This window comes from Phaseolus vulgaris, chromosome 2 (assembly GCF_000499845.2).
Source record: "Phaseolus vulgaris cultivar G19833 chromosome 2, P. vulgaris v2.0, whole genome shotgun sequence".
In the NCBI taxonomy this organism is placed as follows: domain Eukaryota; kingdom Viridiplantae; phylum Streptophyta; class Magnoliopsida; order Fabales; family Fabaceae; genus Phaseolus; species Phaseolus vulgaris.
Window position 1 is genome coordinate 44,338,234 of NC_023758.2, and position 25,696 is coordinate 44,363,929.

Below are 25,696 nucleotides of genomic sequence, written 5' to 3' on the forward strand. Positions count from 1 at the left end.
TTCAAAATTATTACTATCACAATTTTGATGGTGGAATATCTTTTGGTATCCAAAATAATCCAATTTAAAATTTAACTGGTAATATTATAAAAGTCTATTTATTAAAAAAACACAAATTGCTATTTATTATAAAAACACAAATTGATGTTACAACTCTTATACACAAATATACACGAATTAACTATTCATAAGTTAGTCAATTTTCTCTATTACAAACCTTATAAGACAATTAAAAATAGCAACTAAAATTTAGAAAAAAATAATAATTAGTCCCTATATATTAAAATTTAGAAAAAAATAATAATTAGTCCCTATATATTAAAATTTAGAAAAAAATAATAATTAGTCCCTATATATTAAAATTTATAAAAAAATAATAATTAGTCCCTATATATTAAGTAAATTAAATATTATTTTAGAAATTAAAAAATTATTTATATATAAAATAATTTCTATTATTAATAAAAATTTATAAAATGATTTTTAAATTAGCTATTAAGGTTTTAAATTTTAAATTAGTCTCTGAAATATTAAAAATATTAATAGAGATTAATTTATAATATTTTTATTTTTATTATAAATATATTTAATATTTTTTTAATATAATTGATTTTATATCTTTTTTTGGTATAACCCTAAAAGGGTAATAATGTAAAAGAACATACTATCTATGTGGTTTTTTTGATAAATTATCAAACAAGTACGAGGAAGGATAAATTGATTTTCTCTACATTTATTTATGTGTTTCCAAATTCACAACGATCCCTGGATAAAATAAATCCGCATCATTTCATCCGGGTGAACAATAATTATCCATATTTAAATATAAGTTAAGAGATTTTGAGTATAAGGGTTGAGATACCCTAAAATGTCTCATTTTATTCTATTAATTTAGTGATGATAAAAAAAAAAATTTGAATTTCAGTTGCTAACATTTCAACTTCACTTATAAGGTAATCCCATTATCCTAAGTTATTTTGTCTTGGAAATAGTTTGCTTTCCAAGAAAATGCTAACTTCAAGCTGAACAAAGAGAAATTTCATAGAAAATTTATGTTTGATGTGAATGAAAATTGGAAAAAGGATGTTGAGAGAACAAAGTGGTTGAAGAAGATGAAGAGTTATGATCATGTGAACAAATAGTTAATGAAACTTCATTTGTCATATGAAAAACTTGTTAGTATGTTTATTGACAAGAATGTCTCATATGAATTTATAAAATGAAAGGTTTGAAAGCACTACACTTTTGTGAGAGATGAAACATAATTCTTCATTAAAAAAACATATTTAATCGCAAAGATTATTCATTTAAGGAATTGATCTTTCAATAATTTTTTTTCTAATATACATGTTTTGAGAATAAAAGTATCTATTAATAATTACACATGTTGAAGAGGGAAGAGAAAGAAAAAATAAAGGATATCTACCTCTCACTTACCTTGGATTTTGACTATACAATTCCATAGTAAGTGGATTCTAAAATGTGTGTGGAAGCTTTCTCTTCCAAGTTTGCATGGCTCATTTGTGATCAGCATGGTTCCTCCTGGTCTGTTTCCAGCCCATCTTCTTCCATTCCTTCCCCAAGATATTGTTGCACTATCAACACTGAAGCAGTGGCTGCAAAATCTGATGAAGCCAATAAGTCTCCAATTGCCCCTAACTCATGACACTCACTCCAATCAGTGAGTCCTGCTGTGAGTGGTGATTTATTTCCTTGGCCTCTCCCAATTATGAAAAGGTCATGAATATCATCCATTGACCTTATTGCTGATACTGTCTGCTCCCCATTGTTAACCATTTTCTCCACATAAACAACTGAGTCATTATCCTCATGCTCTGTTCTAAACCAATTTATAAACCTCTCATCAAGTTTCTTCTCAGTTTCCATATCCGTTTCCACTGTTAGTAGCTTAGATTCATGAGGGTTGGGGTCACTATGATGATGCATAACTTCTTCCGCATGAACAAAACGCATCACAGTAAGGTTTATCCCCGGACGTTCTAACATCCTCCATGCATAGCTCAAGGCTTCTCTATCATGAGGCCCTCCAAAGAACAACACTGCCACATTGTGAGACTTTTGATCTGGAGCCAGATGGGTGAACACACTCAACCCCCTATCCACTAGAATCCCAACGGAGCAAGGTGCTTTGCATAGAACATTGAGGTTCACAGTGCGGAATGAGATGTTGGTGGACTCCATTTCACCATCAACCGTTTGATGTTTGTGGAAAGGGAGGATTATGAAGGCCACACGCTTTTCCTGAGCCAAGTTGCATACGTCCTCATGCATGGTGGAGTAAGGGGATATCACTGTTGAGGGCTGCACTGACACGTAGGAAGCTTCTTGCTCATAGTTCTGAAAGGCATTCACTATGTGTTCTGTTTGAGCCAGAGTCTTGTTACAGGCTGGTTGATCAGGCTTCTTGGTATGATTATGAAGAATGAGTAATGCAGATGCATGGCCACTGAGTTCGGTCAAATGGAGCAGGTAAATGCATATTGGGGAGTTCTTTGAAGGGCTAGTGGCGTCAAGGAGGCCAATCATTGTTGGCACATTTCGAGGGGTGTGGATACAGACTAGGACTCTGAACTCCGTTTCTCTGTATGACATTTGAATGGTTCTTCTTTTGTAAGGTATAATCCCTCTACTTGGTTTGTATATAAATGACATCCCAGGTACAATCACTGCGGTCATTAGTACGGTTAAAAGCATCAAGCTTGCAAACGATTCGCTGGTCAAAACCTGTAAGCAATTCAGCAACAATGATGTATGTAATGGTAACAGTAGTGCAAGTGGTAGTACCTTTTGATCCTTGCCAACGCTAATCACAATAACTTCAATAACGCCTTTTGTGTTCATGAGCAAGCCAAGGGCTGCTCCATCACGAACTGATATTTGATAATAGAATGCAGCAGCTATAGTTCCAATGATTTTGCCAATGCAAGCCAAAATAACAAGAATGATCAGAATTGACCATGTGTACAACCCTTTGAGCAGTCCAAGATCAGTTTTAAGGCCATTAGAGGCGAAAAACAGAGGGAGCAAAAGCAATGTTATGAAGTCCTCGAGCCTTTCCACAATAGAGAGCCCTATAGGTCCATTTGGGATAGTCAAACCAAATACAAAGGCTCCAAAAACTGCATGGGTTCCAATAAAATCTGTGATAAAACCCGAGATCATCACACCTGATAATATTATGCACATAAAGAGATCACTGAATGCTTCACCCTCCGGGGTTTTCCTTATCATCCACAAGATCCCAGGTCTCACAACAAAAATATTAAAAACAACAAACCCTCCACTGGCCAAGAAAGTCGACAAGAGGGACAAAGAAGCCTCACTATTATGCTCTACCAAATTAATAGACAGAACCAAGAGCACACATGAAATCAGATCATTGACGAGTGCAGATGAAAGAGCAATCTTTCCTAAGTCAGAGTTTATGAGTTTGAGCTCGGCAAGGATTCTGGCAAGAACAGGAAACGCTGCCACAGAAAGAATTGAACCGATGAATAGGATGCTAGCGGCGCTTCTTTCTGATTGTTCGTCGAATTTGATCAAATAGACAGAGAAGAGAGCTCCAATTGTGAAAGGCAAGATCATGCCTACAACTGCTATGGCCACTGCTTTACTACCTATGCGTCTTAACGATGTTGCATCCATTCCCACTCCCACCAAAAACATAAAATACACGATGCCAACATTTGCCATTGTTTCAATCAAGATCTTTCCTCTTGGAGGAAAAATTACATCAGCAAATGCTTTGCTTTTCCCAAGCACCGAAGGACCCAGTATTATGCCTCCCTACACACATGCATGCATGTAATAATAACGTAACATTAATTAGTTGTGATTTAAAACTATGATTGGATTCATGGTAGAGAATGAAATAAAATTATTATCATTATATGGTAAAGGAGCAACCATGAGTTCAGAAATAACGCGTGGCTGGCGAATGGGCTTGAGTATGAAGATAAATAAACGGGTGACAACGAGAATTAACATTAGTTGCAAGAGAAAGAGAGGGAGAGCATAGTTCAAAGGGTTTTCCTTTTGCCAAAACCCTTCTGATGTTATCATCGTGGCTGCATAGCATACTATTTGTTTCGTTTCATTTACATGAAACGGCTCTGCAACTTCTTTCATTCTACTCAATCCCAATATATATACCGATCTACCTTCTTTGCTTCATTGCCTCACTTTTACTATGTCACTCTCACTGTGCATATGCATGCATGCATGCATGACCTAATTTGCATGCAAAAACTCAATGGAATAGAATCTGTGGTTTGGGTGATGAACAAATTCAAAGTGAGAAAATAGGGAAGATGAAAAATGAGAGAGAGGTCTTTTGCTTCTTTTTCTTTTTGGATGAAACCTAGAAATAATGAGAGAAATCAGGATCGTTAAGTTTTGATGGTTATCCACTCAAGTGGGAGCTCTACTCAATTTTCATGGCTATGTTGGGGTCCCTGTTTTAAGATCAGTGATCACATTAATATCCACTTATATTTTGTCATCCACTATTTCTATTTTAAAATTTATTTTTTTACACCTCGTCCGAAGTAAAAATAAGATTAAATAATCACATCTTTTTATTAATTTTTTTTTATTTTTATTTTTGACATTTTTTCTTCATCTCATTTAAATATATATCACTTATTTTATGTTGTTAGTAATATTTTTTTTTATTATAGTTAGAACTATATAACATTTTGTTTATATACGTATTCGTTAGTGTTGTCAAGTAATTAAAATTTTTATGTTGTTAATCTATGAATCAAAGGACTTAGATGATAGTAAAAAAAGAGAAAGAGCATATTTATACATCTTAGCAAGGAATACAATTAAACAAAGAAAGAACAGTGTAAAAAAAATAAGGTATAATATTTCTTAATTCAGTTTTATACATTTAACTGATTTTATATGTTCTGCGAACCACACCACTGCTTAGAATCCATGATCTTGATATATGAGAGTTTGAAAGTGTCATGTGATGAGAGATAACAAAATGGCAATGGCGAGTCCAGCACTTGGCCATGTATTCCCTTGCCTATTGTATGCTTGCACACCATTCTGTAAACAAAAATGAAAAGCATGAGATGCATGAGGCATGATTAAAACTGTTTACTGTAATTCAAATTTGAGCGTTGAAAGATAGTTTATATTACCACATTGGGATTTGGTGCTGGTGCAGGCGTCTCTTCTGACTGGGTTGTGGTGATATCTTCAACAAGTGGGGCTGGGGGACTCCTCCGTATAATGGTTGGTGCTGGAGCCAGAGACTGCGACTGGTGTCTCTTGTGCTTGTGTCTTCTTCTCCTGTGTCTGTGGGGAGGAGGTTCTGGCGTGTCATCTTCGGGTGCTGGTGTTGGTGTTTCAATCGAAGGCGTTGGTGCAGGTGTTGGCGTGTTACTTAGGGGTGAAGGAACGGGTGATGGTTTTGGCGCTTTCTTTTTGTGTGCAGGTGCTGGGGCTGGTGCCTTTTTGGCTGGTGCTGGCGCTGTTGGTGCTTCGGCTGGTGTTGGAGATACTTTTGGTGGTGAATCGGTGGGTGTTAATGACAGTGGTGGTGGTGAAATAGGTGCTTTTTTGGGTGGTTGGGGTGATCGGATTTTGGGGGATGGGGATTTCGGACTTAATGCTGGTGTAATCTTGGGAACAGGTGGTTTCACAGGTGCTATTTTTGGAGGTGTTGATTTGGGAACGGGAGGTTTTAGTGGAGCTACTTTTGGAGGTGTAGTTTTGGGAACTGGCGGCTTCACTGGAGAGGAGATTGGTGGTAAAGGCTTGGGATCTGGTAATTTCACAGGAGCAGATGCTGGAGAAGTAGCTTTTGGAATTGGTGATTTCACAGGAGCAGATGTTGGAGATGTAGCTTTTGGAACTGGTGATTTTACAGGAGCAGATGTTGGAGACGTGACTTTGGGAACCGGAGATTTCACAGGAGTAGATGATGTTGGAGATGTAGCTTTGGGAACTGGTGATTTCACAGGAACAGCCGATTTTGGAGATGATGTTGGAGATGAAACCTTTGGAACTGGAGACTTCACAGGAGTAGCAAATGATGTTGGAGATGCAGCTTTGGGAAGTGGTGATTTCACAGGTGCAGATGTTGTTGAAGATGCAACCTTTGGAACTGGTGATTTACCAGAAGTGGGAGAGGTTGCTACTGGTGGTTTCCTTGAGGGAAGAGGGGTTGCTATGACAATGGGAGGCTTTGTTGCAGAACTGGGTGAAGCTGCATTTGGCAATTTGGAGGGTGAAGATGTGGTTGCTGGTGTTGGCTTGCTAGTTGAAGTGGGAGAAGATGCTTCTTGTTGTTTGGCTACTGATGGTGCAGTTGGAGTTTTATTTGGCAGCGTAGAGGCAGCATTTGGGTTTGTGGTTGGTAATATTGAAGGTTGCAAGGGGGTACCTGTTGGTGTTTGGGCATATATTGTGGCTAGGGAGTAGGTAAGACTAGCTAAAGCCAACGCCCAGAACACTGCAGCCATTGTTTTGGAAGTGATTTGGTAGGGAAAATTAGGTTGATATTTATGGCCTGTGGATTATGGCTGTGATAGGATTAGAAGGTTGAGATGTAGATGACAAAGTAACCATGTAAGAGGAGATGTAGCCTTCGTGTGATTACAACATTAATGCAAACAACAGAAAAAACATAGGATCTGTTGTAATAAGGGACCTACGCAACCAAAACTGTCTCTTTGGATTTAACTGCATGCTATGAGAATACAAGTTTACCTATTATAATTGCCATACACATGACCAAAGTTCGTAGGGGTCATTGCCTTCTGTTAATATCTGATGAACCAACATACCAATGTGATTAAGATGTTTTCTCTTTCCCACAGGAAATCTCAAAAGTTAAGCCACTAGCTTTGCTCCAAAAGAATGAAAAAGAAACAAAATCAACAAGATGATGGAGATTATACTACTCACAATTCATAAAGAAATAAAAAACCATATCATAAAGGATGTGGGGTCACCGAGTTTCATATTCTAGAACTACATGTTTCATACTCTTGCTGCATAATTGTTTCGATAATTTTTTAGTTATAAGTACAAATGATTCTGTTTTTTAATTTCATTTTGTTATTTTCACTGAAATTTTTAATTTTCACTTTTTTTCTTTTCTTGAGCAATTAGAAACCGAGCAAAATGTGTTTTTCCACCTCCTAACATATTAGTTAACTGCACCATTTTATCTCTTTTTTTCTTCACAGTTATAAATATTTATTTATTTAATTACCATATAATTCTTAAAAACAGGTTATAAATTGTTATTTGCGTGCCGAGAGATCATTTTCCTTACAAATATGAAAAACAATAATTTAACAGCTAATACAACCATTTACATTAAAATTAAAATAATATAAAATATGAATGAATGACTGATGAGTTAAATTAAATTGTCATGTGACTGTATATTTAAATGCATGAATAAATTTTCAATATATCATCACTCTATATTATCAAAATTAATTATCACAAATAATAGTCAATTGTTGTCTTTTATACTAACAGGACAGGATTTGAATCATAAATATAACTCATATGAGTTGCAAAGTTTTGTTTTCGTTAGAGGAAGTGGTGAAAAAGCTAAGCTCTTGTTAATTCTGGTTCATGCTTTTGTCTAATAGAAAGCTAATAAATTTAAATTAGTCCCATACTAATAAAAGTATAAACTAATTATTTATTAAAAACTGCATTGACGCTAAAGGGCTGTATTTTCATATTTATATTTAATATAACGTTGTTCTAACCAGTGATAATGAAATGTATTTTACTATTTTCTTTTATTAGTGTTGGTTTAATTGAAGTTAATAAAAAATATTTTATTATGTATTTTCTTTTGTTATAGTTTTAGTTTAATTTAAATTAGTAAACAATATTTTATTATGTGTTTCATGTAGTGTCTGCTTATCTTGGAATTTATTAAAAAAATTACGAACAGCAATGGGATATTCCATTACGTAAAAACACATTAATTCCTTTTTTCTATGTTTATTTTAGTAAGAAGGAAATGCGTGTTAAAAAGGGCTAAAAACATGATGAAAAGAAAAGGAAATTAACATGTTAAAAAAAATGGCAGTGACTTAAGTTTGTTGGGTGTTTATTACAAACCATCAGCATCAATTTTCCAAAAATTTAGAAAGACCATTCCATAAATACTATAAATGTTGAGGTGAGGAATATCTACAATGTAAATGAAAACTAGACATTTAAGTGTGATAAATTAGATGTAATTCTAGAAGCCTTTTTTTTCTTCTTTAACAAGTCCTACAACATTTTTAATAATCTTATTTTTTTTTTCCATCGTCGGGCATATGGACTCTTCTCAAACATTTTTCAATTTTTTTCCTAAAAAATACATGTATATATAAATTTCATGCAAGAGAAAATAATTACACCGTATATACATGTCACCACATGAATTTCATAAGTCCCAATCTGCAAATTTTACAATTTTCTAAAACTTCTCACAAACAATTTGAAAATAAGCATCACCTATCTTATATGCCTAGAAAGGAATTGTTGGCATAATTTCACTGAGATATTATTAGAGAAATTAAAAAACAAAGATAAAGGGAGAAAGAATATGAAAGTGTGCACCCCTCCTCCAAGTAAAAGAAAATTATTGCAAACAAAAACTTTCTTATCATAGCAATATCTCTTGATCTCACATTGTTTGCCTCAAATCTAGGGTCAACTCGTATTTTTGTTTGCCAACCTCATATATGTCACATGGTTATAAGACAATATCTAGTATGGCATCAAAACCTATAATCCATCTTGGTAAATCAGTTATTCTTGTAGACGCACCTGTTATCACAGACATCTGTGTTCGCATGGAGTGTTCGAAAGGTCCCACGTCGCATATCTCAATTCTTGGGATGTAGCACTACACTAGTAGCATCTTAATAATCAAAATGTCTGAAGCAAATATGTGATCCACAACTACATTCAAGTTCTTGGGTTCTTCTTTGAAGGTCTGAATTAACATTTCTATCAAATAGATTTTTTTTCCTCCTACAGTCCTACAGTTATATAGAGCAGCAACCTAAGCACATAGCTAAAAATGGTAAACACCAGAAAGCAAGATGGCCATTTATCAAAAAGCACAAATACGATGGCTTGATTACTCATTTACATCCCTAGCTGTAAGGTTCACAATATAAAAAAGAAAATTGACTTATAGCTAAGACCAGCAAATTTGACTTCATAGTCTGAAATCACGATTAAAAAATAAACATCCAAAATGAAAACCATAATCTTGATGAACGTGAACTCTCAAAATAAACCATCACCCCTCTAGGCCATGAATCGGAGCAAGATTTTTTTCACAAAATGATCCTAGAAAACAGTACCAAATTCTGGAGTAAACAACCTGGTTTGGCACTCAGAAAATTAGACAAGGATCCTTTTTTCCTTCTGCTGCATCATGTCAACATATAAGTATGAACACAATGCTCCAAGTACGGCAATCGCAATGTGTTAACATGGCTCAAGCTACAAACATGACCAGAATAATTGCTCCGAGAAGATAGAAAAAGGCAAAGGTTTATGACGAAAAAGAATGGGTAGACTGAACCAAGTTTGAACTTGACGAAGATTGAAGTGGGAAAAGGGTAACATTCTCATCCACATTTTAACGAATGTAGAATCAGAATTTCTAGAGAACTAACATGCAATGTGATGTACATGTGATATTAAAATATGATTGCACTAGCCCGCCACAATGCAAAGCCAAAGACATCATTTAGATACTGTTCTATGTGTCTTGAAGAGGATTGTCAGCATAGTTTCACTGATATAAAGTTAAAAGAGAAAAGAAGATGAAAGTACCCACCTCCCCCACCCACACCCAATATAGGTATCGCAAACAATTACATAAAACTAACTTTTTTCTGAGAGAAAGATATAGCCACAACTATAACCAATTTTGTGAACAGCACAATGCTACTAGCGATCCTAATATTAAAAAATGTCTGAAACAAAGATGTGACCACAAATACCTGCAAGTTCCTTAGAAGTTCTTGAGTCTTTCTTTGAAGAACTGATAACAGATCTTTTAATCTTTCCGCTGCTTCCATTCGAGCTGTACCATTAGCTCCCTTGAGGAGTTTCATACGAAATTGACAAAAGGCAGAATAAAAAAAAAGAAAAAAGTGAGAAATATGTATTGGTAACTTCTCCGTACAGTACAGAGAACGAGTCCTCTTTACATGGTAATATCAGTACCTATGAAAGAATTGAATAACAGTTTAATGGAGCTATGCTCCTTGTAAAATGATTGAAACAGATAAATTTAACAATTCTAAGCAACTTCTCAACTCTAAACCCAAACCAATCACCAATAGATAATTCTACTCCCCCTACTTTCAGTTATCCCTCACCTCCTTCTAATCTTTTCCAGCCTGATTTTTTTAATCCCTTCCACCAATTTACCTAGATCACATGTTCATTCGGTTATCTCAGCTGTCTCTCCTCCCTTATCACTTATTCTGCTGCCACATGCCTCTCCTCCACTTGCATATACCCAAGAACTTTGAGAGTCCAGCAGCCCATTTATTTCCTCCATTTCCCCTTCTTATCTTTTTCCATTCCTCTTATGGACTTGTAAATAGAGCCTATCAAATGAATTCACATTTATCTCCAATAGACTTATTTTCCTCCCACTTGTGATAAAAGTGATAGTTCAGCAACCTGAAACATATAGCTTTTCATGGAAAACATTAGAAGCAAGACTACCGTATATCACATGCATAAATATCAATGCCTAGGAAATTAATGCTTGACCCAGCGAGATTTACAAAACAAATGACTATAAGAATTCAGATTTACATAATCCCATCTGCAACAGAAGAATATCACTACACGTGCAAACATATTCAATTTTATGTTCCTTGTCTTCTCAATACAAGTGAAAAGCAGATAACAGCAAAACACATAATTAGCCGTAAAAAATTATTATATCAACAACAGAGTCGTTAAGAAATTAAGGAAAAAGTTGGATTGGAATTGGGAAAGCAAGAAAATAAGATTGGGAATTATCCCATTTATTCCTGATTTGAAGCGACCTGAAGTTTGTGTGCTGTATAGGGATTATAAACAGTTATTTTAAAACATGTATCATGTTTAGATCATTAATATCTTTAAGTTTTCTTTTTTCTTAATCAAATAAACAAAATGCTTTCTACAACATATGAAAGTGATCAAACTTCTGAATTTCAGCTAGAAGGGTCACCAAAATCTGAAGAGCCATCCCTATGGCGTATCTTCTTCAAATATCAGATAAACACCATCCCACAATGTGAAATTTGGCCACTTTTCTCGTACCAAAGCACTTAATTCACCCAGTGTCCAAGCCCTCCGTAGCATATTCACCAATCATTAACCATTCCAGCAATAAAAGACCACACACACTTCTCCAAAGATAAAACATAACTTCAGCCCTTTAAAGGTGGTTACCACTGTCAAACTTCAATCGTTAATGCCACATAAAATAAACTAAAACATATAACTCATCATTTATACTCGTAAGCAGGTTTCAATGGTTCTTCAGCTAACAAAAAATGTAGAACACTGCAACGGAATTGCATAATCACTCCAACACAATAGCAGCACCCAACTCCTTGAGCTTCTCCACAATGGGATAAGCCTCCTCCTTGGTGAGCCCCTTCTTTAATACACAGGGAACCTTTTCCACCAAGTCCTTGGCTTCCTTTAACCCCAAGTCAGTGAAGGACCTCACTTCCTTAATGATCTTGATCTTGGCAGCAGCATCATACTTTTCCAACTTCATATCAAACACTGTCTTCTCCGCCGCAGCACTGTCCTCCGACCCAGGAGACCCGGCAGCCGCCACGGATGGTGCGACAACACCAGCCACCGGAGCGCCATAGCGATGGAGACCCATCTTGAGCCGCCAGAGGACAGTGAAGTCGTGCCTGTCAAACCTGTTAAGATGGAGAAGCTCGTTGGCAATACGCTCCACCTTCTGCCCACGCGCCTCCGTGGAGAGAGCACGCGTCAGGTTCACAAACCTTATGGCACACCTTGCCGCATGGTGAGACATTGCTTTTCCCTTCACCACACCAAATTTTCACTAAGTACAAATGCAAACTCAAATCGAAACCCGAATCATGTGAAACAACAAACGAAAAGTGAAAACATTGTTTCAGAACTAACAAAAAACTTATATAACGGAATTTAGTCCTAGATCAGAACAGTTCAAGTTTTGTGTTGAGATGAAGAACATGATTGGTAATGACGAGCGGTGGAAAGCATTAATAATTAAATATATTAAATTAAATATAATAAAAATTAGAAAAATATGAGAGAAATGGAAGATGGAAGGACATACGATGGGAGAATTTTCCGGCACCGGATGATGATGCAGTGCTGCGGCTACGCTAGGGGTTCGTTTATGTTTCAATGTTCTTATGTTCACAGATAAATAAATAATAAATATTTGGAAAATGTTTATATATCTATAATTATTAATAAAATTATTATTCTTGTTTTATGTAATTCTTTTATTTTTGATAAATATAACTCATTTTATTTATTTTGTTATTTGTAAAAACACAATCTAATCATTAATATTAAACATTTTTAATCGTTTTTTTATTGCGGATAAAAAAAAATATCTACTGTTTTTTATATTTTTATTATTTCAATACCTTTTTCTTGCGTGTATATTTTGTTGCTGCTTATGTTTTTTGTTATTTATATTTTGTTTTCCATCTTATATATATATATATATATCAAAATAATGATTCTTTATTTTATATATACTTTTTTTTATTAATAATGCATATTTTGCTAGGCTTGAAACATATCTATTTTTTCCTTTTTTTTAATTGGTAATATGTTTATGAATTAACTGTGCATCTTTTGTTTTTAATATAGTTTGGTATTAGTTTATTTATTTTTTTATTAAGTAACTTCAAGTTTCAACATATATAAAATTCACTGATGTTTATCCTTGTACTTTTATCTTTTTTTATTTTACTATTATTATTCATTACACTATTGAACACATTATAAAGAGAGAGAAAATTTGTGTGCAAGACATTGAGTGTAACAAGTTGTATTTCCAAAGTAGAAAATCTCAAAATATGAATATTTTAATTTAATTATGAAGTTCTTCATATTCAAACAAGTTTCAGATTAGTTACTTTTGGTAATTTTGATCTCTGATAAATAAATAATAAGGAAAATGATCTAATTTAGTTTTTTTTATAAATCTCTTATTCCTTCTAGGAGTTTTTTCTTAGTAAAAATGTTATTCCCTAAATTAGCATTAAGAGACGCATTATATAAGACATTTGCATGAATGCATCATACATTTTAATCATGCAGAAACAAATTAATTAACTATATGTTCTCTACATTTGAACATTCATCTTTATGTTCATATCATATAGTTTTGTTTAAATCCAAATCGAAGTAAATGTCATAATTGGTGGTTTAAGAATCTTCTCATAGTTACTCATATCCTTCCATTTAAAAATTCTTTCATTGTCTTTTAAACAAATTCATTGACTCTACTAATGAACTCGTGTTTAACTCTTCACGAAGAAGCAAATATATTATACATTAATTATAATCTATTGTTCGTGTTAATCGTCAAATTATCAATCATTATAGGACACAATTACAACACTATAAAACAAACTTTTAAAATTGAATTATGTTGAATGCTTATTTGTAAAATTAAGCAATGACTATGAATTCTTGCAGTGGTCTATAATTAGTGTTAAAAAACTAAATTGATTTTGAAAAGTGTTGACCATTGAACTTGTTTTGAATCGGTTTTTAAAATTTAATTGTACTCAACTCTTGCCTGTAAATCAGGAAATGAATATAAATTATTCACTACAACAAAAATATGAAATAAAAACTAATTTTATAAAAAAATAATAATTAGTTGTTATAATAATTAAATTAGAAACTATTTTAAAAATTAAGAGAAAAATTGGTTTTTAAATTAGTTTTTATTATTTTTAGATGATTTTTAAATTGGTATATCTAATTAACAACCAAGGTTTTAACTACCAATAAAAACTCTGGTTACTAATTAGATACCAATTATTTGATTGTGGGAAGTGTTCACAATGTTTTGAAAACATTAATTGGTTTTAAATCAAATTTTAAAATTTAGCTGTGTTTAACGCTTATTTGTAATATCAGGCAATCACTAAAAATTGTTAAACGAAATTTTTAATTTCCTTAGTATAGAATAATTTTTAAAAAAAAAATTCTAACTAGAATCATAAGATACACAACAGAAAAATATTTTTTTTTTAAATAAGAAAAAAATCGAAACATTAAGAAAAATATATTAAAATATTTCATGGTATAGAAATGACCACAAACTGGTCCATCAACTTTATTATCTTCAATGTTGAAAGGGACTTACCTACCATAATTGGTCGAAGGAACTGCTCCAACAATTTTCCTTTGATAAGGCGATTCCAATTTGCATATGAAAAAAAAGGAATCTTTTAGAGTTAATATGAGACAATATTCCAAAAAATCATATTACATCACACCAATAATAGTAATTAAGGAATATTATCTTATGACTTAATTGTATTTTAGTTGCAATATATTCATATTTATCAAAAGCATGATACTGTAATTTTTAATTGAAAGATTATATAATTTATTTATGAATTTGAGAAAAAATATAAATTATAATCATGACAACAATTATATAAAATAAAATTCACATGTCTCTGCATTTGACACATTTTTGAAATGTTTAACTTTTTTTTTTGAAAAAAAATGTTTACCAAAAATTTAAAATAACAAAAATCAGAAAAATTAATCAAAACCGAATCATAAAATATTAGTTTGATTTGGTTTGTATTTTATATTAAATTAAAATCAAATCTAATTTTAATTTTTATGTTTGTTTCAAATGATATGGTAAGAATGATATGGTAAGGGTTAAATGTGTTTTGCTTGTGTAGTATAAAGTTAGATTGTTTTTTTTTCTAGTTTAAACTTTAGACCTCTAAGATATATATAGTAAGAAAAATTATTTGAATGAAGTATTTTTTTTATAACACGAATTGTATTATAATATTATAACTTTCAAACGAGAATCAACATGAAACATTTTAATATATTTCAAATAATAAGTTTAAAGTTTGAATTAAAGACAAATTTAAGTATGAAAATATCATATTTAAGTAATATTTTAAGAAAAAATAACATAAACTTCCGGAAGAGATATACCATTTTAATTTTTAGATATCTATTGATGTAATCTAATCTAATTAATTTTATATATTGAATTAGTTAAATTTTGATACAAAATTACACATTGAATTTAATATGGAGTCAAAATTATTTGAATGAAGAGATGTAATTAAAATTGTTTGAATAAGGTGGAATAAGGAGATGGATTAATCCATTCCATTGTTTATGGGATAAAAGGAGAGAAAGTGTTGTCAGTGGTGTGGCCCACATAGGTCTGATTCTCTGCAAACTGGATAAACTGTGAACATATATGTATGTGTGTATAAGAAAGTTGAAAGCAATCGTATATAAAACAAGTTTCAGAACAAAAAGATTGAAAACTATGTAAGCTGCATTTCACAAGCAAAGTATATTCTCTTTCATGCATAAGGACGTTTGAAAAGTGACAACAAAAAACCCATCTACCATTCAAAATACATCTAATTCTCTATAATAATATCCTAATATATCTTATTCATACTTTAATCTAATTAGGAAGGCTCATAACTTCTTCAAGATCATCATCTAATGACATATAAAATTCATCTAGCCATGAAAGCTCAGTTCCACTGTCATTCTCATCGTTGTAGCAATTTACACCTTCTTCAGATTCAGAACTTTTCTTCTCATAGGCTTTGCACAGAACCCATTTGCTCCTACATTGATCCTGTATTCCACAGTATCAGAAAAACTAACTAGCAAAATTAATGAATAGGTGATGATTATTATGGATTAATAATTAATGACTTACAGATTTTCTTCTTCCGCGAGTACTTGCAGTGGTAAAACTTGATGAGCAAATATGAAACTCTTGCATGACCCAACTGGTTTCAGTGCCTTGTGGAGCTTCACCAAGGTTGAACACAAGGTACTTCTTCATCCCCACTTTTTCAGATGCAGATACCACTGCTTCAGTCACTCCTATTTCCTTCCAATACCCATTTTCTGTGGATCTGTTTTCCTTCGCTCTGCTGAAGAAATAGTGCTGATTTCCACTTGACAACGCTTTACCTAAACATACAAAACATGTATGATTTTTTATTTTCTTTTGGGTCATGTAGTTTTGTTTTTGTTTTCTAATAAAAAGAACAAGTTGTATATGAAAAGTTGAGCAGAAGTGACACATGTTGGATCCATACATGCATGCATACAAGTTACAGATGATGAAAGTAGAGAGATATATACCATTTAGGTGCCATGGATCATGCAGAGAGAGGTCAAGGTCTGGAATGATGGTGGGATGAGATGGTAGAGAGGTCTTGGGATAAAGAAAATGAAGGAGAAGTTGTTCATCAGTTGGAGAGAAGGAAAAGCCAGGAGGAAGGTTGAGAGTTCCAGAAGCCATCATTTGCTTAGTGTAGTTTATGTGAAGACTTTAACACTTAGGTCAAGTTTCTGAAACTATATATTCTTAACTAAAGTAAGAAAGAGATTATAATTCAGGAAGAGAATTTGCAAGAAAAGTCGGCGTTGCGTCAAAGAAACTAAGTAGGATCAAGAAAAAATATGTTTAGTTGTTGTGTTGTGTTGTGAGTGATAATTTAACATCAAATTATTGTGCATAATTATTTGAGTTAGCAAGGATAAGCACTAGGGGAATATTAACACCTGCCTTATCTGCATCATTCATGTTTCCTCCTTTCTTTTAACTGTCAATTCTAGTTTCCCCCACTTGCTACCATAATCTATTATTCTAATATCTTCATTTTCACTGTAAAAAAATATTAAATAAAAACCAAATATATAAATAAAATATAATTAATCATGTTTTCATATTTTGATTTGAATCTAGAGTTTTGGTAGTGGTACTTCCATCTATGAGAAGATGATTATGTGATAAGAATTAGTGTATCTAGAAAGATGTTCCAAGATTTAAATTAGTCTGAAAGTAAAATGAAAAAGGAAGTATAATTTGAAAAGTGGATATTCCTAACAAATAGTGGGACGAGTCAAAGTTGGAGTGTGAAATGCATATAATTTCGGCTTTACTTTTTGACTTGTTTACTTGAAACCATATGGTAAAAGTAATTTTTAAATTTAACCTCCATAAAAAACTAGATGCTATTTACTGCACAAACAAAATGGACACGAGTGGGTTGGGTCCATTCTAGTGAAGATATTTAAATTGATTAATGCTAATCAGTTCGAGAGTAATTAATTTTTCTTAAATTATTTTTTTTTTCAAGGCAAACTAAACCATCTTCTCACATGTCTAAACCATCAAATCATCTAATAAAATAATAAAAACAAGACAAAAAGCAAGTACAAAAAGAGAGAGAAAATACGACATCGTCGTTAAAATGAAAAAAAAACACTAATAAATAATACCAAAAGTCAGAATTATAAAATTAAACAGAAATATTGTATAATTACACAACTTAAAAATTTGATTTTTTTAATAGTAAAAGCATATATTGGTTTAGAAATCGAAATTAAATAGATTATCTAAATGAAGGTAAATGATTTTTATATGGTTTGAATTGATAAAATGATGAGATGAATAGTGTTAATAATATGAGATGGTATAAATAATTAAGTAGTGGATAAAGATGGGCATGAATATGGTTATTATAATAAATTTGCAGCTTTAATTATAATTATTTAGTAAGCACTAGTATATGTTGAATGGTGGGGCAATGGCATCTGAAAATGGTGTTCTTTAGATGGTTTAAATAGCATGTGTGATAAGTGTTATTGCTCACCTTCACCCAGGCATGAATCATTTTAACCCTAGCCATGGATGGACCAAGTGTTAGGGGAAGTTCATACTCACACTCATTCAAATATTAAAGGCAACCCAGTTGAATTTTTAATTATTGCAATTTGCACCGTTAGAGGAGGATTAAATTACGTGCTAATTAGAGACTCTGGATGCTTAATTAGAGGCATTGGATTTGGTTTATCTCTGGCTGTTCACATATTCATAGGAGATTAGTACATCATATTTTAAAATAAAGTCCCTTTTCTTCATTTTTCTCCCCTTATTTTCCGCTTCTTAATTATGAAAAGAAGCACCTTTGGTAAGTTCTGCCAGCTACACCCAGTACTTGCCTTCTTCAGCTATTTTTAGCAACATTGATTCTATCAAATTAACGTTATTCTGGTATGGTACTTAGTGAGACAAATATAAGAAACAAAAATAATTTTGTTGCATTATTGTGGATGTTTTTATGGCTCATAGTATCTGATTCATTAACCATCATTAGGCTTCACTAAAGGATAAAAGTTTATGAGATCTTGCGTCATGCAGTGGTTGGTAGGTCACACACCTTTTGCTCCCACCATGTCGGCTCATAAACAACTGTTCTGTTTAACTCTGATTTTATCCTCCAACCTTAACCTCAACCTCCTTAGAACCTTCGCCAACAGATACAAACCATATATGTGTGAATGCATAACTAATATTGTGGGGGAACATTACCAATATCAACATAAAAAGCATCTAGACTCTTTCACCTTCTATCACCTTTTCAATTTTTGACCATCATAATTTGTCCTTTACTTTGTTTCCATTCCACTACAAACGCTTTTAAGTGTTCACATTCTTTCTCAACATTATAAAAAAATCATTATATAAAAATTAATTTTAAAAATATAAAAGAATTTTTATTATTAAAATAATTTTTAAATTGATATCTAAAATTTGATAAGTATAACTCCAGTATCAGTGTGGTTGCATGACATCTAGTAACTGTAGCTGGAGATTGTTGAAAGACCACAGAAGCAATTCAGTACCATTGCTTTGCTTGTATGTGATAAGTGGAGCAAGGGCCACCTAAGGGGTAAAGACATAGACTAGTTATGGATGGAACCCACAGAACATGAAATTATTGATGCTAGATACATTATATGTACTTGTCATGTCAGTTTCCGATTGGGACATCAAAGGGAATGAATGTGTTTTATCCTCTGAATTGCTTGCTTAACTTTTGTAGATGGCTCTTCGTACAAAATGTTAGGGTCATCAAACTCAGATGCCAAGCTTCGATCACCAAGAAGAGCACGGAATGTGTCTGCCACGGAATATGATAGAGACTTCAGATTATATCCTCCCTCCAAGAAAAACACACATCGCCCTCCACATAAATCTCTCGCTAGTTCTTTAATACTGGACGCTAGCATGTAGTATGTTCCAGTTGTATATTGAAGATTTGCGAGTGGATCCAAGACGTGGCCGTCGTACCTAACAAATGAACACGAAATTCCCCATGTAAATAAAGACAAAGGTGACAATTTATATGAAGAAGCTTTTTATATTGTATTAAAAACAATCCAAATTTCATAGTAGAATTAAGTGGAAGGGGCTTGGAATGAGAACTAGAAATTTATCAGGTATTCTTGAATGCCACTTGCTAAAGTTGATTGAGTGTTTATTCCGTATTTCCATTTATGAGCATGATTCAGAGAAAGACTCACCCAGCAGAAACAAGAATGATGTCTGGTTTAAATCTTTGAGCACATGGTACAATAACTTCATCGAACACGGTTCTAATAGCAGTATCGCCTGAGCCCCCAGGAAGCGGCAGATTTAATGTGGTTCCTTCACCATCTCCACTTCCCACTTCATGAAATTTACCAGTACCTGGGTAGCTTCCATCCTGAGCCACGGAAGCCATTAGAAGGCTCAAAGTCGTATCTTTCTTCACATTTAGCACACTAACTAACAAATCTATAGACCAACAAATTAAGGAATAATAGCAGTGAAGTCAAGAATAAAACTATAGACATTATATTAATTCTATCGGTCCAAAGGAATAATATCAGAAATTAAAACAGTTGGGCCATGGCTTCAATTTCAGAATTAGCACTGAGAAGATCTTGATATACCATTGAAATGCAACATACATAAGGAATGTTTTGCAATTGCAGTATATTGATACGGTAAAATGAATTATAAAAGGTACAAGAGAGGGGAAAAGGTAAAGAACCCAGGTGCACCAGAGATGGCGAAGGTGATCAATGGTCTTGTTGAATGTTACAAAGAGACATACAAGAGAATAGATATTAAAAAGCAGAATAGCATTGATAAAGTAGCTATTTGTAAAATGTTTTAATATATAAAAATGTTGAATAAGAATATTTCCGGTGAGTAAAAAACGGTCAGCGTCAATATATAGTATAACATTTTCCCATGATCATCCAGATACCACATTAGAAGTAAAAAACATTTCTTGATACAGTCATCTTTCCCTCTACCACACAGCATCAGCTCCAAGTAAAAATAAAATAAAGTTGTGCAAAATTTTTAATTTAACAGAGATGTAAAATTTCAAAAATCTTAGCAAATTCAAACCGAAGATAACTCTACTATCATGACTTCTAATTTCTTAAACGTCAGTAAGCAAACAATGGAAAAAGAAACGATAATCATTGAACACAGTTGGCATTTCAAAATCAACAAAGCACAAGAGAATATAACCAGAGCTAGATTTTAGAAGCTTACTTGATGAAACGAAAGGAAAAATACATCTGGATCATTATAAAAAGCATCATTTGTTCCATTTCCATGATGAACATCAAAATCAATAATAAACACACGCTTCAGTCCATGAACACGCTGAGCATGACGGGCTGCAATGGCCACGTTGCTGAAAATGCAGAAGCCCATAGGTCCTTGTGGAACTGCGTGATGTCCTGGCGGTCTTATCAGAGCAAAACCAGTGGGTGCATCACTCTTTATCTTTGAACCCGCAACCTGAATATGAAATTGAAAAAGAGAACTTTATATCAAAATCTGAAATATATCCCCAGTTCACTATACTTCTTGAAACATTTATGTCCAAGACTAACTATTTCAAAAGCCTTAGCTGTTTTAGTTGGAGGACCAGGATTTTCATAACCATGCAAACTCCTCATGCAAGAGCAAACTTGCAGCATAGAAAATGCACAGTATCTACACCTTGTGCAGAAGTTGAACTTAATCATGACGAATGACAAGGATAAAGAAAACGATCATTTGGTCATACAGGCCTCAATATCATGTTTCTAAAAGCTTAAGCTTGAAAGTGGGGATTCAAGAATGCTTTTTCTTTTATCCCCAACAACATGAAATATATTGGACACAACCAAAGCCGATAAAGAACACACTTGATTTCCAAAACTTGATATATTCGTGACTCCCCATTTCTCCCAAACATTTAAGATACAAGATAAATATCCTGTAAGATTGGTCAATATCTGGTTCTGATAAAACAGAGAACCAACCCAAATTTCCAACAAAGAATGCAATAGTCCTTTCAGTATGCAAGTCACTAGAAGAAGCAGATATGAACATATCCATTTCCACTCACTTACCCCTCCCCACAACACACAGATTATTACCAAGAGATGGACATGCCAGGTTGAGAGATCACCACTGAGTCAACTAAGGCTAGTCCAGCACCAGCTGCAATTTTTGACTCCTGAAAGGTCTGTACCATGAATACCACCATAAGAATGCAGAAAACACAATATCCATCATATGTTCCATGTATTTGCAACCACAGTGAACTGAAATATAAAGTTTATAGCGTAGAATGACTTCCAGAAAAACCTATGAGCTAGGGAAAGAATCATAAAGTTCTTGGCAGAGAAATTACAGTGGCAGTGGCATATGTTGGTCCAGAACCTTCAACGAAAAGAAGGCCCTTCTCCACTGCTTGATCCATAACCTATAAGGATTGAGAAGAGTAAATATGACAAATTTCAGAAAATAAAATTCCAGTGCCATGGTAAAATCAAATACAATACAAATTATGAAATGCTACAACATGGCCAGTGTTGCTTAACACTCGAACTAAAAACTAGGATAGTGGAGATTAGACTGATCAGAATTCAGAAGACATTAGTAACATCTATTTAAATAAACATAACCAGTGAACAATTCAGTGCGAAGCAGAAATCCTTGTTTTGATGTTTTATTAACATTGTGCATTCAACTGAAGTAAAGCAGACATCAAGTGGAAGTAACAGACAAAAGTGATGCCAAAGCACATAACAAATTCATCAACTAAATAATTCTTACGATGTAACATATTTAATTGAAATACAACAGCGAGATTAGGAGACACAATACAAAGCATAAATGAAAGTGTAGCAGCATAGGAACAAATATAAAAGATATTAGCGTATTTCCAAATCACAAATGTAAAATTGAAAACATTATAATTTAAAAAGCACAACATCTCACAAAAAAGGAATTGAAGAAAAGGAAAATTTTAAGAATTTGGGCGAACAACACTACAACCCACAAAATCTGTTAGACTACTCAAGCCTTATAAGGACTGCATTGGTCATACTCATATCCTTTGTTGATGTGGAATCTCAACACATCCTCATCCCTACAGTTGAACACTACCTTACAATTTTGACCTAATGACTGACTCAACTACAAAATTGGCTAGTATCGTGAGGATTATACAAGTTTTATGAGCTCTAGAGCCTACAATTTCAGCAGCCCAAAGAGGCTGCATTTAGCATGAGCTAGGAGTGACCTTCATAGGGAAAATTTCCAATAAAATGATATATACTCATTAGTTAGCTAGTTACGTAGATAGTTTAGTTTGTTGGTTGGAGAAATAAGGTGTTTTTGTCAATAAATAACAAAGGAGCTAAAAGAGGGATCCTCCTGACATTTTGAGCGAGAATTGGAGCATTGGGAGACAAAGGCCCTCAAAGTTCTTCAGTGTTCTATCCTTTGTGGAATTGTGAATTTATCCCTATTTCTTCGTAATAAGATATCAGGTTTTTATCCGAAAACCCAAAAACAAAAAAATATTACCTTTTCAAGTCCAGTAACATAGGCTCTTGCATGCACGCTTGCTATATCATCTACTGAAGCAGGCTCAAAATGTTGAAGTTCAATTAACTCAGAGCCACGGAACTGAATCATACATAAAATGAAGTTGTTAAAACTAAAATACTCTATCATAAGAGTAAAACTAAATTACTTTACCAATCAAATAGAAAACGTTGCAAATTAACATAAGTAGATTGTGAAATATTCTTGAGGATAAAATGCAGCCTACTTCTGTACACAGAAAAAAACCATCTTTAGTTTAGTGTTTGTTTGTTTGTTCCCATTCTTAGGAACTACGTTCTATTAAAAAAATCATTTGATAAGAGTAGCTTTTGAAAATTGTTTTCAAAAGTAATACCTCTTTTTCAGCTTTTATAAAAACCAGAACATTTATTTTCAGTTTTCTCTTACTTCTTTCTAATAATACTTTATCATCTTCTTTCTTATAATACTCTATCATCTTCTTCCTGTATTCCTACTATCTAAAAACTAGTTTTTGAAAACCGATTTTTAAAATAGAATCTAAAAACTAAAAAACTAAAAAGTGAATCAAAATTTCAAACACACATTGAACAGAAGAAAGATTTGAATGAAAAGGACACTTTGTTTATTTTCTGAATTTCGGACACAATTAAGTTTTCAAATGCCAATATCTACATGATATCAAATCTTTCAAAAGAATATATCACCAAGGCATGACGGATGACAGGAAAAATTCCAAAGCACAATGTCCATAGCTTTTAGTACCTTTGAGGAGAGCTGCATTTCTTCTAGAGCATTCACAATTGCAGGAACTCGAAAATGTGATTCTGGATGAGACTCCTGTAACGAATAGTACATCCAAATTACAATCACGTAGATGCAATGAATTAGCCATGGTGGCAAGTGACAGCACATATAATCTCTGCTGGTGTTTCTAACCAAAGAAGAAAACAGAATGAGAGTGCTACAGTAGCATAGCAGATATTATACTGGAACACAAGTACACAATCCCTCAACAAACAAGTTTAAGTTTAAAATAATAAGCATGCTCATACTAAGAATTTCAAAAGAAGAAGAAAGAATTGCAAACTAACTTTAATTAGCACACACAGAAGAAAAGAATAAGAAGTGAAAATAAATTGAGCGTGTAAGTTAAAATCAACTACGCATCCAACTTTATAAAAAGTATTTTCATTTCCATATCCAGAAACTAATGAGATACGTTAAATTTAGCTTATAGAAAAGTCAATACATTTTACTTTCTTCTCCTTTAGATACTAATGGAAAAAATTATCTAAAGATGCTCTAACTCTCTACACCAAGGAAGGAAAAAAAGTGGAAATTAGAATTCAAGAGACAATGAAATGAGAGTTCTCCCCATTTTTTTCCAACCAAATAAAAGAAAGTTCATTGTTATCCGTATGTTGTCTCCTTTCTGTATCCTTTTCCCTCGTCCAAACAAATCATATCACAAAGAGTCGAGGATCTAGTTGAATTACATTTCAACAGAAATTAAAAGTTGGAATGATATACCTGATTGTGTCCCATAGATGCAGCGACAGAGTATATAACCCGTGCATCACTAAGCTGTTCAATGGAAGGGAAATCATTCCTAACACCCGAACACGAAATGGACGCACCGAACCATCTCCGATTCTTGCGGCATAAACAATCATTACACGCTCTTAGGTCCAAAACACGATGACCCACCAGAAAGAAGGCATTCCCTGCGATGCAAGAACAGTTCTAGGCAGTTGGAAACATTTAAGTTTCAATTTTGATAATCCCAAATCCCAATCCTCATTCTAGCAAATTGAAATGAGTAAAAACCGTCGTTTATCACACAAAGATTGCAAAAATGGTCTTATGATAAGTAAAAAAAACCCTCGTTTTAGCAAATTGAAAGGAGTTGAAATTAAATGTATTGAAAATTGAGGTGGAAGTTGAAAGGAAAGAGGAATAGTTACCGAAAGAAGAAGGAATGCTATAAAGCTTGTGAAGGTGCATGGAGAAGAGTTACAAAACTGTTGCTACCATATCAACACACAACTTTATCAGTTATCAGTTATCAGTTATCACAAACTTCAGAATTATCTCAAGTCTGTTTTCGACTAATTTTTATTTATTTATAATTTATAAATAAAAACAAATAATTTGAGAATTTTTTTAGACTTACAATTTTAAAGATTTTCACATAATTGTTCGTGATTGGATCAAAATATATAATTAATAATATTTATTTATTGTTATATATTAAAATTTATATTGAATAAAAAAAGTAGAACATAAGACACTTGTTAAAAAAATTCAAAAAAATAGAAAGCTTTCATTAAAAGTGTTAATAATACATATATAAAAGAATTATTTTGATTCGTGGAGCAACACCTTAATTATTTTTTTTGTAGTGTACAGCTTTTAAATATGTAAAGTATATTATGATTCAAAAGGAGGAGCTTAAATTGTAATAATATTATTTTAATAATTAAAAATTAATTTATATGCAGAAATAAGGCGATAAAAACAAGATTATTGTTTTGTTACTGAATATTAAGAGGGTACTGATTTTTTTACAGTGAATTAATAAAATGTATTTACCTATACATTAAAGTCGTATCATAAATGTTGTGATTTAAATTCAACAAACTTTTAAATTTTATAACCAGAAAAGTGATTTGA

General features: G+C 32.9%; 5 protein-coding genes across 7 annotated transcripts; all 5 read right to left on the minus strand.

Moving 5' to 3' along the window:
* Nucleotides 1-1,410: 1,410 nt before the first annotated feature.
* Nucleotides 1,411-3,714, minus strand: LOC137809526 (cation/H(+) antiporter 15-like). Its single transcript, XM_068610634.1, has 2 exons — nucleotides 2,806-3,714; nucleotides 1,411-2,745 (listed from the first exon to the last, which is right to left on the minus strand). The coding sequence occupies exons 1-2, from the start codon at nucleotides 3,712-3,714 to the stop codon at nucleotides 1,528-1,530; spliced, it is 2,127 nt and encodes a 708-aa protein (XP_068466735.1). The 3' UTR covers nucleotides 1,411-1,527.
* A 1,083-nt stretch (nucleotides 3,715-4,797) lies between these two features.
* Nucleotides 4,798-12,458, minus strand: LOC137812486 (extensin-like). 3 transcript variants are annotated; one of them, XM_068614477.1, is made up of 5 exons: nucleotides 12,374-12,458; nucleotides 10,023-10,121; nucleotides 8,830-9,044; nucleotides 5,175-6,882; nucleotides 4,798-5,079 (listed from the first exon to the last, which is right to left on the minus strand). In XM_068614477.1, exons 4-5 carry the CDS (start codon nucleotides 6,498-6,500, stop codon nucleotides 4,993-4,995), a joined length of 1,413 nt encoding a protein of 470 aa, XP_068470578.1. In that variant the 5' UTR covers nucleotides 6,501-6,882; nucleotides 8,830-9,044; nucleotides 10,023-10,121; nucleotides 12,374-12,458; the 3' UTR covers nucleotides 4,798-4,992. The 3 variants fall into 3 exon arrangements, with proteins under 3 accessions (XP_068470578.1, XP_068470577.1, XP_068470576.1); XM_068614476.1 differs by having other exon boundaries at nucleotides 8,830-10,121; XM_068614475.1 differs by having other exon boundaries at nucleotides 8,830-10,713; nucleotides 12,374-12,453.
* On the minus strand, nucleotides 11,612-12,085 carry LOC137809527 (uncharacterized). The gene has a single exon (XM_068610635.1). It carries the CDS (start codon nucleotides 12,083-12,085, stop codon nucleotides 11,612-11,614), a length of 474 nt encoding a protein of 157 aa, XP_068466736.1.
* A 3,137-nt stretch (nucleotides 12,459-15,595) lies between the features above and the next one.
* LOC137812488 (NAC domain-containing protein 104-like) lies at nucleotides 15,596-16,759 on the minus strand. Its single transcript, XM_068614478.1, has 3 exons — nucleotides 16,447-16,759; nucleotides 16,013-16,272; nucleotides 15,596-15,928 (listed from the first exon to the last, which is right to left on the minus strand). The coding sequence occupies exons 1-3, from the start codon at nucleotides 16,607-16,609 to the stop codon at nucleotides 15,749-15,751; spliced, it is 603 nt and encodes a 200-aa protein (XP_068470579.1). The 5' UTR covers nucleotides 16,610-16,759; the 3' UTR covers nucleotides 15,596-15,748.
* Nucleotides 16,760-18,965: 2,206 nt separating this feature from the next.
* LOC137812489 (histone deacetylase 14, chloroplastic) lies at nucleotides 18,966-25,119 on the minus strand. The gene is made up of 9 exons (XM_068614479.1): nucleotides 24,988-25,119; nucleotides 24,554-24,747; nucleotides 23,786-23,860; nucleotides 23,021-23,122; nucleotides 21,840-21,911; nucleotides 21,615-21,671; nucleotides 20,705-20,956; nucleotides 19,678-19,859; nucleotides 18,966-19,444 (listed from the first exon to the last, which is right to left on the minus strand). The coding sequence occupies exons 1-9, from the start codon at nucleotides 25,025-25,027 to the stop codon at nucleotides 19,144-19,146; spliced, it is 1,275 nt and encodes a 424-aa protein (XP_068470580.1). The 5' UTR covers nucleotides 25,028-25,119; the 3' UTR covers nucleotides 18,966-19,143.
* Between the last annotated feature and the right edge of the window lie 577 nt (nucleotides 25,120-25,696).